Consider the following 17,951-nt stretch of genomic DNA (forward strand, 5'->3'; position numbering starts at 1 on the left):
GAAGCTAATGTATTTAAAAAATAATTGACAAACCATGTCATAAGAGTTGAAGTACATTTCTGCAATTGTTTTACAGAGTGAAATCTGCGATTTGCATTTTCAAATAATTGTTCAGACCTGTATGTATGACATTCCTTCACAGCATGGCTAATGCAAAGATCATTTTCTATGCAGAGAAAAATTCAAAAATATCGTTATATAAGCTTGAACAACAATACCATCTAGTCTCAGATGAGTGCAATACTGAATATAAATTATAACTGCATTATATTCACCCCCATCCCCCAAATGATCTATGAACAGTGGCAAATACTGCATCTGATTAAGACTGTATACCACTGCCTAATGGATTTTAAATGTAAAAAATTGCTGAAATATGTATTTAATATATGTGTGGTTATGATTAAGTGAGTGTGGGCACATATGTGTATATATGTTTGTGATGATGATATTTAACAATACTCAGTGTACCAGCTAATTTGTGATCATGATATTTGACAATGCTCACTGTAACAACTAATTTGTGATCATGATATTTGAGAATTCTCAGTGTACCAACTAATTTTTGTTTGCAATGGTATTAAATGCTTCAAAGAAAACATCTTATTTTGTTTTTTTTAGAACTGAACTTTCAGTCATTTTCCATAGGCTCATATGAGTAGAGAATTTATAATCAACTGTACAACTGTTTTTTTGTGGGGGGGGGGTCACATGCACTGAACCCTTTATTCAAGTCTCACCCCCCATCAGTGTCTAGGAGGTTATTATGTATGTAATTAATGATGGCTCCTTTGCTGATCACCATACTGACATAGACTGGGAAATGATGCAAACTGTACAGATGACACCTTTGCTGATCACCATGCTGACATAGGCTGGGACATGTGATGCAAAATGTACAGATGACACATTTGCTGTCACCATACTGACATAGGCTGGGGCATATGCAAACTGTACAGATGACACCTTTGCTGATCACCATACAGACATAGACTGAGAAATGATGCAAACTGTACAAATGACATGTTTGCTGATCACCATACTGACATAGGCTGGGTCATATGATGCAAACTGTACAGATGGCACCTTTGCTGATCACCATACCGACAAAGACTGGGAAATGATGCAAACTGTACAGATAACACCTTTGCTGATCATCATACTGACATAGGCTGGGTCATATGATGCAAACTGTATGGATGGCTCCTTTGCTGATCACCATACTGACATAGACTGGGAAATGATGCAAACTGTACAGATGACACCTTTGCTGATCACCACACTGACGTAGACTGGGAAATGATGCAAACTGTATGGATGGCTCCTTTGCTGATCACCATACTGACATAGACTGGGAAATGATGCAAACTGAACAGATGACACCTTTGCTGATCATCATACTGACATAGACTGGGAGATTATGCAAACTGTACAGATGACACCTTTGCTGATCACCATGCTGACATAAACTTGGTCATATGATGCAGATGAGTTCAAGTATGGGTATGATCATTCTCAATCAACCAGTGTAGATGAGTTTCAGCACAAATATGATCATTTTCACTCAGCCAGTGTATATGAGTTAAAGGTGAACTGAGCTACTGATGGATAGACAGATGCATATACATATACATGGATGGATGCACATGACAAATCACAATATATCTACAACAATGCAGACATAAAAATTTTATAAATGTTACAACATTTTTCTAAATATTGGTGTAATTAATCAATATGTGACTTGACATGTGGGTCACATCCTTAATCATCCTTTTGTTTTGAAAAGCAGAACATGTAAATCAAAATGGACTCTTGACCTTCAGAACCGCCCAATGTAAAACAAAATGTAAGTAATGCCTCTACATATTATGGAAGGAAATCAGAGATTCTTACCAACGACAACATCATCTACATATTATGGAGGAAATCAGAGATTCTTATCAAGGACAACATCATCTATGTATTATGGAGGGAAATCAGAGATTCTTACCAAGGACAACATCATCTATGTATTATGGAGGGAAATCAGAGATTCTTACCAAGGACAACATCAACTACATATTATGGAGGGAAATCAGAGATTCTTACCAAAGACAACATCATCTGCATATTATGGATAGAAATCAGAGATTCTTACCAAGGACAACATCATCTATGTATTTTGGAGGGAAATCAGAGATTCTTACCAAGGACAACATCATCTGCTGTTCCTCTGTTGGATGCAGGGAAATTGATGTAGATCTGGGCCAGGCATTTATCCTTCACCTGTGTTATTGTGTCACAATCCAGTACGGTGCATTCATAATACTGATCCAGCACACTTACACTTAATTTCTGAAATAATACAGAGAAGTCAGGTAAAATTACAACTAGCTGAGAAATTCATAAAATGGCATGAGAATAAACATATTATGCCACACAGATAAAAGATAATCAGAAAGAGCATCATCTGCTCTGTGAATCATATAAAATAGGAACTTTTATGTTAAACGTATAGGACTCTATAATCTTGTTTACTTGGAAAATTATTTATTTATGCTGTAAGATCTTGAGGCAGAATTATTTGTTGTGTTCAGTGTTTAATTTGGGCTGTAATTTATTTATTTTTATTCACTGGAAATGCAAAGTGCTTATGGATAACATTCTTGAGGAGAGATATTAACTAGGAATTATTGGATTATAATACTATGTATTAACTAGGAATTATTGGATTATAATACTATGTATTAACTTGGAATTATTGGATTATAATACTATGTATTAACTTGGAATTATTGGATTATAATACTCTGTATTAACTTGGAATTATTGGATTATAATACTATGTATTAACTTGGAATTATTGGATTATAATACTGTGTATTAACTTGGAATTACTGAATTATAATACTATGATTCAACAAAAGACTGGCACCATTTTCATTGAGGATGAGATAGATATCATACAAAGTCTTTCTGTGAAAGGTCCCAAGGTTGTGCAGTGTTCCATCCAAAAAAGTCGTTCATAATTTCCCATACAATTGCAGTAACCTATAATTCCAGTTGAGTGGTTTTGGGAGTCATCTAAAGGTTTGTCTGTTTTCATTATTGGCAACCAAATTTATGGTGGATCGGCATAATTAGACTAAATATGAAATCCTTCATGCCAGGATGCTTTTTTAAGACCTGGTCAGACAAATGACCATAGCATAACAACAGACTTGGCCTTAAGCCTGGCCAGACAAATGACTACCGTAACAACAGACTTGGCCTTAAGGCCTGGCCAGACAAATGACTATACCATAACAACAGACTTGACCTTAAGGCATGGCCAGACAAAAGACTATACCATAACAACTCACTTGGCCTTAAGGCCTAGCCAGACAAATGACCATACCATAATAACACACCTGACCTTAAGCCTGGCAAAAAATGACCATACCATGACAACACACTTGGCCTCAAGACCTGGCTAGACAAATGACCATAGCATGGCAACTAACTTGGCCTTAAGGACCCGCAAACTCAAACATACATCTCATTTTATGTTGCAAAAGTGAGTTAACATTTTCTAAACTGACCAGTGGATTGGACTCTAAAACAAGTTCACTTCCAGTTGCTGACTGTTTCTTTAGAAGCTGATTCTCTGACAGGGTGTATTTGGCATGGCCTGTGAGCTGGTCAATAGGTCCCTTCTCCATCCGAATCTGGATAGCCTTCAACATCATGTACAACGAGGAGCCATGTTTCTGTAGATGTGAAGCAATGCAATGAAATAGCTTAGAATATAACAATCATAACTAATATGCCCTTTATTTATATTTAACACATAAAAAAATATTTAACACATGGAAAAACATGGAAGAATATTTAACACATGGAAATATATTTAACACATGGAAAAATATTTAACACATGGAAACATATTTAACACATGGAAACATGTTTAACACATGAAAAAATGTTTAAAGTTGCAAAGGTATGAGAGGCTCAGTCAAAGCTTTTCAATGAAGATAATGAATTAAAAATTTAGAGATTTCCAAGATTTATGCAGATAAGTTTTATAAAATTCTCATTATGTGCACAGTACCACTGTCCCCAACTATAATATGCCTCATTATAATGTGACTACAGATATAATGTGATACTAATATACACCCCATTAAAAATCAACCAATGTGTATAACAAATTAGGCTGAAAGAAAACACTGTAAAACTTAGTTTTTTATCTCCATTTCCATTTCAAAACACCATTGTTAGCAAATTTTGATACTGCACACTATATCACAGTTGGGCATATTTCACTATTGTTAGTGAAACATGCAATATATGTTGCAGCAACCTAATTTTTGTTAATAGCTTTAGTACTCATCATGATGCAAGTACATAAAAAGTTATATGGCATTTATAAGTAATTATGCCTGGAAAATTACCTAAATGCAAACCTACCCAGTGTGTTCACACCAATGGATGCATGTATGAAGACATCATCTATCAACAACACAGAATTGCTTTGTAATCTGGTAAAAATCTAATCCATTTAAAACTAGACCAAAAATAAGTTTCCTCAGTTTTTTAATATTAAATCTGTTGGAAAAAAATTAGAATTATTTTTTTTTCTTCTAAAACTAAATCAAATCACTAACTCGTAAGTGAATATAAGAGTATTATCTGATAAAAATACAGGTTCAAAGAGACATATGACATCTAACCTTGAGATATGGGTACAGGCTTAACGAAAACAGATTCATCAGTAGCTTTTCTGTTACACTTTCACATCTGAAAGGATATATGCAAAACTATAGTGCAATCAAGTGTCTCAAAAAAGGTTGTTTAAAATCAAACATCATTTGAGCCATAAAAAATAATAAGGATAATGCTAAAACTACTAATAATAACAATAACACCCTATAACAACAACAATGATGATAATAATAATAATAATAATAATAATAATTATAATTATAATAATAATTATAATAATAATTATATTAATAACTGAAAGAAGGTAACTCAATTAGCAAACACAGGAGTTCCACAGAATAGTTTGTTTTGCCGGCCCCATAGTGCCATAATCCAAATAGCCTCACAGAGATGGTAAAAGAAAAAAGCATGAATCTATGCATGCAAAAAATTCAATGGCACATCTGCAAAATACTAGACATAAGGTTGCTGAATAAGTTTAAGTATCCCCAAAAAAGTTATACATAACAAAGATAATGAGAGAAAAAAGATCAACAATTCCTGAAATGCAAAGTTTTAAATAAAGCCACATGCCACTAAAATGTCCAAGGCCTCAGCTGGAACATCATCACAGAAAAGTAACAGAATTGTTTCTAATTCAATTCAATAAAACCCATGCTCAATTTGGTTCCACAAAGCTGCTTCTGTCCTAATGATGAATGAAAGCTCTTCCATTCACACATCAGAAAATTGCTTCTCTCTTGATGTTAAATGAAAGCTCTTCCATTCATACACCACAAAACTTTTTCTGTCTTGATGAGAAATGAAAACTCGTACATTCACACATAACAAAACTAATTTTGTCTTGATGATAAATGAAAGTTCTTCCATTCACACACCACAAATCTGTTTATCTATTGATGAGAAATGAAACCAAACAACTGCTTCAATTTGATGATAAATGAAAGCTCTTTTATTCACTCATAACAAAACTACTTCTCCCTTGATGATGGATGAAACCACTTCCATTCACACACCATTCACACATCAAAAAACTAATTTTTTCCTAATGATGAATGAAAGCTCTTCCATTCACACACCACAACTGACTTGAAAGTTCAGATATGCAAAAGGATAACTGAGCAAAACTATCTGACACAAATTAACAAAAATTAACATAAAAAGTCAAGCAAAGTGTAATCACTAAATAAACAAATATAAAATGTCTAACAGTTTAAAAAATAAAAAAAGACAGTGTAAAATATAAAAATTCAAACAGAGTGTGAAATATAAAAGGTCAAACAGAGTGTAATCACAGAATAAACAAATATAAGTTGAACACAGCATGATTACTGAATAATCATCAAAATGTAATGGGAGAAAATGGCTTTGCAATTAAATAGGAAAACAGGAGCAGAAAAACTCCAGTGAATTTCTTGTTATTTTTAGAAGAAAACAACGTGAGTATCAATAAAAGTCGCATGCATTTTTAAAGCTTTTACTTCATGGAGAGAAGGAAGGATCATGAATACGGAAATCTGAATAATAGCTTTATAAATACTAACCTTCTAAAAAGTGCCTTGTGGGATTTCTTGTTAATGGACTCTTGCACTAAGTCTGGTAGTAAAATTTCAAGAATTCTGCAAATTAAGAAAACATTTTTCAGGAGGTGTGATACTCTAGAAATGGAAATCAATTACAGTTAACATTTTCTCACACTATCTAACAAACGGTTTTATGATGTAATCAAGTCAAAACTTCATACCAAAGCTATCAGAAAAATCAGTGTACATATGTTAAGGCTTATGTACATTATCTTAATGTTTGTGTACACATTCTAAGGTTTGCATACCTATGCTAAGGCATGTTTATATATCCTAAGGTTTGTGTACACATCCTAGGGATTTTATATATATATATATATATATATATATATATGCTAAGGCTTGCATACATATGCTAAGGTTTGTGTATATATCTTAATGTTTATGTACACATGCTAAGTTTTGTGTACATATGCTAAGGTCTGTGTATATATCCTAAGGTTTGTGTATACATCATAAGTTATGTCTACATATCCTAATGTTTGTGTACATATGATAAGGCTTGTGTATATATCCTAAGGTTTGTGTATACATCATAAGTTATGTCTACATATCCTAATGTTTGTGTACATATGATAAGGCTTGTGTATATATCCTAATGTTTGTGTACATATCCTAATGTTTGTGTACACATCCTAATGTTTGTATACATATGCTAAGGTTTGTGTATATATCATAAGGTTTGTGTATACATCATAAGTTATATCTATATATCCTAATGTTTGTGTACATATGATAAGGCTTGTGTATATATCCTAATGTCTGTGTACACATCCTAATGTTTGTATACATATGCTAAGGTTTGTGTATATATCCTAATGTTTGTGTACCTCAGCCGCTCTCAAGTGTCATACATCATCGTCCATTGTTTCACCAACTGTACGCTGATGACACCCAAATATACAAATCTAGCCACCCAACTGAAGTTGATGCTACCATCAAAGGTGTAGAGAGGGGCATTTCTGATGTGAAATCATGGATGACATGTAACAAGCTGCAGATGAATGATGATAAAACTGAGGCCATTCTGATTACAACACAAAGACTTTCTCATTCACATCCTTTACTTCAAACAATAAATATCAGCAACACCAACATTAAATTCACACAATCAGTACAAAATCTAGGTGTTACTCAGGACAGTACTCTCACATTGCACCAACATGTCATGAACATGTGCAAGGCTGCATATCTTGAGCTGAGACGCATCAGCTCCATTTGCAAATATCTTTCAGTTGATGCCACTAAAATACTTGGGTGTTCATTAGTACTTTCAAGACTGGACTATTGTAACTCAATTCTGTCTGGTTCATCTCAATATCTACTCCAAAAATAAAACTTCAAAAAGTTCAAAACACAGGTGTTCGGATCATACTTGGAGTGCCACGATCAGAGCACACCTCCCCGCTGCTCTGTACCCTACACTGGCTATCCATTCAATCCAGAATCAAACACAAAATTTGTTCTCTGTGCTACGTTTCACTGACGGACTCTAGTCCAACATACCTATCCGACCTCACCCATGTGTACACACCAGCAAGATACTTACGCTCCTCTTCTGACAATCGTATACTCATTATTCCCACTATGAAAACAAAGTCATATGGACAGCATTCTTTTGCATACCAGGGCCCAGCAATGTGGAATGAATTGCCCACTGAACTTAGACACAAAGACACAGTGATCCCATTCAAGAGTGCTCTCAAAACTCACTTATTTCGACTGCAAGAATAAACTTAAAGACCTAATAATGTTTCCTACCTTAAATATTCTCAGCATGTTTTTCCTATATTTTCCAATTTCAAGGTGTTTGTGTTTGTAATCATATCATTATATGTTTTTTATCTTAAAGTGCTTAGAGCTTCTAAAGATTAGGTGCTATACAAAGTCCTCATTATTATTATTAAACATGACAAGGTTTGTGTACATATCCTAATATTTGTGTAGACAAGCTAAGGTTTGTGTACACATCCTAAGGTTTGTGTATACATCCTAAGGTTTGTGAATTACTGTCAATCATTATATAAATGCATCTTCTATCATGAAAAGCAACGAAATAATTTTTAATCGAACATCGATCAATCAAAATAACATGTATATATTTATTTTAATACCTATCTCAATGGATATCATATGATGAAATGACTTCAAGAATCTACAAACGAATCTCCTATAGGTCATCTTTGATAAATCTGCAGTGTTAATCCAAATTTATTTTTGTAAGACAGTATAATCCAACTTTAGGAATAGAAGATTATATTATTTTATCTCAAGTAACAAATGCATCAGAATTTATTAATTACTGTAAATATAATAATTAAAATATGTCACTTATGTTCTGGTTATTGAGCTCTATGGGTGGGGGGGTAGCTATCTGAAATGCATGCTGTTTCTTTATAATCAACATGTTCCCTATTGACATGTAAGATGGACTCAATTTACTGTTTACTATTGCCCTATTGACAAGTAAGATGGACTCAATCTACTGTTTACTATTGCCCATTATCTACCATGAGCTAGTTACACAGGGATTAATCTGGACTGGGCAAAATAACACTGCTAATTTGATCTGGTTTACATGGACTTTGTTATATAAAAAGGCAATCAATAAAGTACTTAAATACAAACTCATAAAAGTATTCCATCTTCCCAAGAAGCGCAACACTCAGCACTGAAGAGAAATTGGCCCTGAAATAAAACAAACATTCAAGCTGTCAAATGCCTGACTGTTATCAACCCTGACAGAATGCAAGACAAAGAGTCCTTTGAAAGGACTGATACTCTACTAGTCAAAAATAAAATTTCCATGAGTCCAAGATAAGACCTTTCTCTTTTTAAACTGCTTATTTTTTAAACCATCGGATATTCTTTGGTAATAACAGCATAATGCAAGAAAAAGAGTCCTTTGAAAGGACTGATACTCTACTGGTCAAAAATAAAATTTCCAGGAAACCAAGGTAAGACCTTTCTTTATTTAAACTGCTTATTGTTGAAACCATCAGATATTCTTCAGCAATAACAATATTTTCAAGACAGCCACCATGGTGAGCATATTGGAACAGCAGTTTTAAATTATGACCAACAATGTATCTTAAGAATTCTATTGGTGAAAAACCCATGCTGAAAAACTGAAAAAATTTGTAATCCCTAGTAACATCATATTCTTGTTAGGCATACTGTGTCACACACTGGTGAAGTTTGTTAAACAAATTTAATCATGAAATAAACAATAAATCCAATACAATTAAATGATACTATATGTAATGCCATTTTACCTTTCCCTCTGAGAAAACTTTTTCTGTGGCTGTCTCTCCATGGTCTGAATTAGGGATTTGAGGAAGAATTTGTTGTATAACAAATCTTCCAACATATCCATTCCCTTTTTAAGTCTAATCCTCGTATCATCAGAAACCTGAAATATTCAGCAATTTATTATTACTGGAAGCATCTGGAATCATTTTTAACTTTAAGAATAGCAAAGAATCACTGTCAGTGATAAATTATAAACAAGGGTCTGTTGAAGAAAAGATCTTCTACTGGTTGAAAACAATTTTGAGGGAATCAAACACAAGGAAATTGCAACATTTCAACTGCCAAGTGCTGAAACCATATGATAAGAATGAGAGATAACAAACTGGCCACTTTGGTGACCATACTGACTATACACACACCATTCTAATTTAGAACCAACCAAAGATCATTTAAAGTCCTTTTATAAAGAACCCCATGTCAATATGACCATTCAATCAGGAGGAGCAATAGTAAAAGGATTTTGAAAATGGCCATCGAGACAGATATACTGGGTATATATATGACTAAGACAATTTTCATTTAGGGCCAGCCACACATTCTGTTCACATCACAACCTCCATCATAAGAAGTATTCTGGTTAAAACTCCATGTCAATATGTCTTTCTTTGCAGGAGAAGTCTTGCTATCAAGACTTAAAAGATAGCTGCCTTGTTGGCCATATTTGATGTAAGACCAGCACCATTTTCATTTAGGACCAACTAGACATCACAAAAAGTTTTTCAGTGAAAAAAAACCCCATGTTTAAACAAACATCCATTCAGTAGCAATAACATGATTTTCAAGATGGTGCTTGGTGGACATATTGGATGTGTGAGTCACACCATTACAATTTCGGACCAACTCAACCTAGGATGAATGAGTGTGCAAAGTTTTGTTGCAAGCCTCCAAACAGTTTAGGAGAAGTAGCGATAACAAACTTGTGACAATGGAGGGATGGGTGATGCAATGAACACTTCTGCTCCATGAACAGTGGAGCTAGAAATAAATAATTTCTTGAAAAACAAAGGAAAAGGAACACAATATCCAATCTGGGTTTGTCAGATGAGGCAAAATAATTGATACCTCAGTGCATTTTATATTACATTGATGGGAGAGAGAGATAAATAGAGAGAAAGAGAGGTAGTGTGTGTGTAAAAAAAAAAACTTAACCACTTCAGTAACTTCTTCTAGGACTAGTACCTACGTTTATAATAAAAAGCCTCCAAATTTTCCTACTTTAATTCCACTAAAGAATATTTCATGTGAACAGGTGGACATAGGTTTTATATCTACGTATTTATTTACAATGTACTTTTGGAGATAATCCAAACATTGCAATTCTGAAATAATTTCATTACTGTTATTATTATCATTATTATTACTTGGTAGTTGCAAATGAGAAGTTTGTAAAGCAGTAGCATCCGTATTGTATGTCTTGGGTTTAATGGTACATTCGACAAATACTTACTGTATATTGCCTATCAGAAGGAAATTATATAAATGCAAAATGAAAGAACTGAAGAAAAAATAACTTAGGAAGATACACTCTTCGAAATCAATGTAAACATGTAGACTAGTACAAAGGTAAATATGTTCAAACTATGTTGGAGGTTACAACAGTAAAATAAAAGACAACATTGAAAAAATAACATCTTTAAAATATAGGGTCATGACTGAAAAGAATGCATTGCATTGACAGATAACATTAGCAGAGTAGGCACTGTGGCCAAGGTTCACCCTTCAGATTGCATTGACAGATAACATTGGCAGAGTAGGCACTGTGGCTGAGGTTCACCCTTCAGATTGCATTGACAGATAACATTGGCAGAGTAGGTACTGTGGCCAAGGTTCACCCTTCAGATTGCATTGACAGATAACACTGGCAGAGTAGGCACTGTGGCCGAGGTTCACCCTTCAGATTGCATTGACAAATAACATTGCCAGAATAGGCACTGTGGCTGAGGGTCACCCTTCAGATTGCATTGACAAATAACATTGGCAGAGTAGGCACTGTGGCTCAGGTTAACCTTTCAGGAGCTTTGCATGAGTCAGGTATATGTGTATCATGTAAGATAAGCACAATTCCACCTCACTGCTGTAATTAGTTCTATCAGGGATGCCATTTTCCAATGATGGGTTGGATATTCTGAAGCTTGTCTGTTTAGTTTTTATTCCATGTATTCTGCCCAGTATGAAAAACATGCTGCTTTATGGAATATTTTGAGTCGGCAGATGGAATCTTCTACTCAGCAATGGCTGCCTGCAGGGCAGCTTTGGCTGCTTTCTGTACCCTTCCATGACCTCAATTAAAAATGTAAAAAAGGCAGAATCATCAGAGTTTTCCATAACAAGTCTCCAACTTTACTGCATGCTGGAAAGTCCTACACTATCAGTTGAAAGCAGTTGATTTATCAGTCATTATTCCAGTGACTGCAGGCTGTTTTTCCAAGTTCTGAAGATGTCATCCTCTAAAATAGTGGAAATTATCTGAATGAATCACATATCTGCTGTAACTTCGTGGTACAACTATTGAGTAATCACTGCTCCATTCTACTGAATTAACTCATCCAGGAAGTGACTTGATGAAACGAAGACTTTCCTTCACAATGAAAAGGCATTCAGAAATAATGTCAAATCTTTATCTCCATTGTATGACACTATCAAATATCAGCAGAACAATGCTATATTTTACTGCAGTTCTGCTTCAAAGTAGAATAAACGTTCATGATATCCCACATGGTCAAAAGGAACTGTCTTCTGAAAATTTGCAGCACTAGGAATGACAAATTTGTTCTTGTGCTTGTGTTTCAGACATACCCAGTAACTTGTCTTTCTGACACACCCAGTAACTTGTCTTTCTGACACAACCAGTAACTTGTCTTTCTGACATACCCATTAACTTTTCTTTCTGACACACCCAGTAACTTGTGTTTCTGACATACCCATTAACTTTTCTTTCTGACACACCCAGTAACTTGTCTTTCTGACACACACCAGAACTTGTGTTTCTTACATGCCCAGTAACCCAGTAACTTGCAAAACAATATAGCCAATGTTTTATAAGATGTAAGCCATGATAATTGGTCAAACAATACTGTAATGAAACTTGCTGACTTAATTTTTATTCCAAAATCCAATATGATTATATTAATTGAATGTCTAATAAGTCATGATTTAACGTACTTGATTGGTTGTCATAACTAGTGAACATCAAATTAACAAAACTCCAATGGTGCTTTGATTAATCATTCTTGTACTCTTTTGTTCTTTGTATTAATACTTATATTCAAAACAAAGCCACGACAGCAATTACTGTTATAAAAATACTGACACTCCATTATAGAAGTATCAGTGTATTCTGTAATCCACTTGACAGTATCCATAGCAAGAGAGTATAGGCTTGGCAGTGTATTCTGAAATCCACATGACAGAATGCATAACAATTGAGTATAGGAGTGTCAGTGTATGCTGTAATCCACTTGACAGTATCCATAGCAAGAGAATATAGGCTTGGCAGTGTATTCTGTAATCCACATTACAGAATGCATAACAATTGAGGATAGGAGTGTCAGTGTATGCTGTAATCCACTTGACAGTATCCATAGCAAGAGAGTATAGGCTTGGCATTGTATTCTGTAATCCACATGACAGAATGCATAAATATTGAGTATAGGAGTGTCAGTGTATTCTGTTATCCACATGATGAAATGCATAGCAGTAGTGTATAAGAGTGGCAGTGTATTCTATAATCCACTTGACAGAATGCACAGCAGTACAGTACAGGATCAACAGTGTATTTTGTAATCCATACGCTTGGTGAAAGCATGATGCCATTAAAGGAGGGCTTAAACTGACTGATAGTCAATGCATTTAAGTTTATATAAAGACTGGCCATCCTGTTCTAGTTTCATCAGACTAGGACTTACAATAACTGCATTTTACAGCTATTAAGTTAAATGTAAGAAAAAGAATAAGATATATGTTTGCAATCTCAGAAGTTCAAGCATTGTGCAACCAAATAACCAAATATCATTAATGTCAAATAGGTATGGCATATGGTATTTCTGTAACACTAATACATTTAGACAAATTAACGTGCACACACACACACACACACACACACATATATACTTGAGGGTCCCGCATAACTGTGTGAGTCTCCATGTCTGCTGTGGGGAAAAGCATTTTGAAGCTGTAGTACTGGTAGTCACGATATGGAAATCCCCTCTCTACTAGAGAACTGGTCACCTCCTTAATACTGGTCTGCAGATCTGCAAACTCTGAATAATACAAAATAGTACAAGTATATAAATGATGTTATAAGTGATGTGGCTTAAGTATTGTACTTCTAGCTGTCTCTCCATGTGAAATAAAATAAATTACCTGTAAGTGAATATAAATTCTTTTTGTTCCTTCAGATTGCAGAGATCAAAACTCATCCTGTGTAATAGTTACAGTGGCTCATTGGTCAGCATGCCAGATTTGCAACCAAACGGGTTCAAGTTCAAATCCTTTCATACTATAAGCCCAGAATGCCTATCACAATGTGCCACCATGCAAAGTCTTTACACACATTGTCTCAACACTATATAATTCTGTAATACCAAACAATCAGACCAAGCAGATGAATGTTTATTAGGGGTGGGGGTTGGGGTTGTAAAGGTAGTGATATAATGGGTACTGGATAACTCCATATTTAATTATGCATTATTATACAGTGATGGAACTAATTTGTCTGAAATCTTCATAACACTCGCATGCATACATCTAATATATATCATAATTTAATTATGCATTATGCATAACTCCGTATGTAATTATGCATTATTATACAGTGGTGGAACTAATTTGTCTGAAATCTTCATAACACTTGCCAACAGAATGGACACACACGTATCATTCATGCTTAAGCTCATCAAACAGCTTCATAATAATCCTAAGTACCAGGTTTCGTTCCAATCTGTTAACAAGTAAGGCCTTTTGAACTGTAAAAATCAACACTTGATAGATGATAGACAAAGGGCAATGCACAAAGCACAACAAACCTTAGGCCATACAACCTGTTCAAATGAGCTAATTGTAAATGTATCAATCCAGAAATGAACTGTTAGATGTGAATATCAGTGATAATCCTTTGGAAAGACAAGTGTCTAAATGCCTTATTCATTTCATTTTTACTAAGTATTACTTTTATGCTTTTACAAAAAATTAATTTTCAGTAGTGTTTAAGGTCATGGATTTAAGCAATTAGGCCCTTTAGAGCAAATATATTTACATTATTGGCAAGTCATGGTTTGAGGCAACCATGAAATACATACTAACTGATACACCATCTAAGACCATGCAGCTAAAACATGAGATCCAGGTGAGTTTGAGTTTGCTCACCTGACTGATATTTGCCTATGAGGCAAAGACAAGAGCAGCTAGTAAACCTGGTTCAAAAGGATGCATCCAATCTGAAAATTTAAAACTTCATTTACTGGTTTTGAGAAGAAGAAAAAATTACCATCGTGTTCTCTTAAGACACATTTAACACTGAAAGGCCTTCAAGCCAAGATGCTCTGTGTCAAATTTTGTCATATTTTTGGAGAATTCACTTATATGGAGATTTCAATTTTAAGTACATAAAGCCATGTTGGATAGCAATTGAAATTTTTTTTTTCATAAAAGAAGAAAGCTTTGGTCAAATTTTGTCAAAACTAATAGGCAGCTTTTGAGAATAAATCATTAAAACATGTTATTATATCTTTAAATGTGAGTTATTGAAACTTCTTGGCAAAATAATTTTCATATTTTTTTATTCATTCATTTTCACATGTGAAAAATATATCCTTATTTTTTCACATAAGAAAATGTAAGATTTCACATCATGGATTGCAACACATGATTGTGTGTGCCTACAGAAGTTGTAGCAACAAAAATGAGCACTTTGTGAGCTATAAGAAATAAATAGAAACCACATTATATTTCAGATATGGAACTTAATTTGTTTTAAAGATATCTAAATTGATGCTCAAAAATATCCAAATTGATGCTTAAAGATATCTTAACTGATGCTGTTCACAGCTATATGAGGTTTTATTTTCTTACTTCCTTGACAACAATGATAAACTTGATGTGATGCATTGTTAATTCTAAAAGTTTACAAAATTTCAAAAATGTAACTTATTGTTGCATATTATGTCTTTCCAATCCTAGCACTATCTCGACTCACTGATATTTTTTATATATCAGCCTAGGAAACTGAGGTGAATTTACAAAAGGGGAAGGGGGTATTTCAATCTTTTAAGCTTTTATTCTGGAGCAAATCTGGTAAATAACGAAAACAAAATTTTCTTTTACTGCATAAGTACCAGATATAGTTCATCTTGTGGTATGAAAATCAATATATTTTAACCTCTGGCTTAATATATCATATTTTTTGTACCACATGATGAAATAAGAAAATATCCTCTATATTTTACGTGAAGCCTATGCTGGCATGACATCACTAACCTACCTTATATAACTTACAGTTGGCTTTTCAGCTAAGCTGGGTTATGTAATACTGTAAGATTATAACCTACATAGACTATTTCTTTAACCTGTTGATTTTACACTAATTTAACCTATTTTACTAAAATCGTATAAAGGTTAATTCTACAGCTACAGCTATAAATAATATGCACACTGTATTTCCAGTATGTCTTCAGGTACTATTTGTTTATGGACACCATATACCAATCATACATATATATCAATCAAACAAATATCAATCATACAAAAATATTTATCAAACATACATATATATAAATCATACATATATCAATCAGACATACATATATATCAATCATACACATATATATATATATATATATATATATATATATATATATATATATATATATATATATATATCAATCATACATAGATATATACCAATTCTACATACATATATCAATCATATATATATATATATATATATATATATATATATATATATATATATATATATATATATATATGTATATATATATACCAATCATACATATATATACCAATTATACATACATATATCAGTCATACATATATCAATCATATATACATATATCAATCATACATACATATATAAATCATACACATATATATATATATATATATATATATATATATATATATATATATACCAATCATACATATATATACCAATTATATATACCTCTCCATCAATAACTTGCACACAACAGGGTCAACAAACATAAACCGCACTATAAGCGAGGTGCGAGTTACCAAGGGACCTCCAAAAATTGGATAAAATCTCTTTGACATCGAGAAAACCATGGGGGGAAGCAGCGTTAGGGAACTGGGCTGTTTACTGACTGAATCCTCATTTTACAATCATGTTGATAATAATTTTTAATAATGCGCTTTTTCTAATGAAGTTGTTCATTATTCTGTTTAAATAACATTTATTTTCAAAATGTCCAACATATAAAAGAACGTTCCAATTGGTTTCAGCAACCATCATGTGTATGCAAAAAAATCTGTGTATTATGTCACTGCTTTTTGTTTTCTTGATGAGTCTGGTTCCCATAGTGGTGTTTAATATTATCCTGCCTAATTGGGAGTCCATTATAGCAGGGAACTAGATTAACTGTTGATACACCACCAAACAAGATTCCTTTTTTCAAAAACATAAGACATTTATTTCGTGAGACAATCATCTACATCGAAACTCAATTTTTGTATTGTTCAATTAGTACAATATTGATGTCGTGATTTCATTGGAAGTAATAATGAAACTTCTTATCATCCTTCTCTAAGGATATCTCTAAGGACCAGTTCAAGAATTCTCTGAGACCTGCTTGCCCACAATGGTCCGTATCTGTGAAATCAAGCTCTTTATTTTACGAAGTATCCATTTCGCTTGGCTGCCTTGTTATCTTTGATCACAGTTATGAAAGAGTTGGTTAATTTAAGGTAGTTTATGTTACATACACAATAAGATTTATAAGTGTTCGATTGATCAAATGAAGTGAGTTCACCTGACATAAGACTGGGGCTGCTAGATTTTAAGTTTGTTGGATTTTCATACCTTTTAACTTTTCTTTTATTCCACCCCCTTTATTTGATTAAAAAGACCTAATTAACGTGATAATAAAAAGGAGGCCAGCTTTTAATTCAGTGCAACAATACAACAAATACTTCCGGAAGTCAGTTATCAAAACACGGTCAGCAATTAATTAGGTTCTCAGAGAAATAATCATGGACATATAAGCTGTTATGGTAGATTGATGCATTTTACATTTAATTTCAAGAGGACACATTTCATTTATGACGATTACACTTAAAAGGAACTAAAAGATAGAACTAGAACACAAATTTCAATCGATAAAAAAATTATATAATTTG

The 17,951-nt window shown here is 33.5% G+C and overlaps 1 protein-coding gene across 1 annotated transcript in view; it reads right to left on the reverse strand.

The window, feature by feature from the left end:
• The window catches only part of LOC149788899 (plexin-A1-like), a 336,630-nt gene that overhangs the window by 62,863 nt on the left and 255,816 nt on the right, over positions 1–17,951 (reverse strand). The window contains exons 23-29 of the mRNA XM_089975025.1: positions 13,692–13,840; positions 9,545–9,681; positions 8,898–8,957; positions 6,231–6,305; positions 4,695–4,761; positions 3,564–3,731; positions 2,190–2,337 (exon numbers count right to left, since the gene is read on the reverse strand). Of these exons, the coding sequence (XP_089831151.1) occupies positions 2,190–2,337; positions 3,564–3,731; positions 4,695–4,761; positions 6,231–6,305; positions 8,898–8,957; positions 9,545–9,681; positions 13,692–13,840 (804 nt within the window). The remainder of the gene's footprint in view (positions 1–2,189; positions 2,338–3,563; positions 3,732–4,694; positions 4,762–6,230; positions 6,306–8,897; positions 8,958–9,544; positions 9,682–13,691; positions 13,841–17,951) is intronic.

The sequence above is a fragment of the Sinohyriopsis cumingii genome, chromosome 11 (genome assembly GCF_028554795.1).
Source record: "Sinohyriopsis cumingii isolate HCF-2022 chromosome 11, ASM2855479v2, whole genome shotgun sequence".
In the NCBI taxonomy this organism is placed as follows: Eukaryota; Metazoa; Mollusca; class Bivalvia; order Unionida; family Unionidae; genus Sinohyriopsis; species Sinohyriopsis cumingii.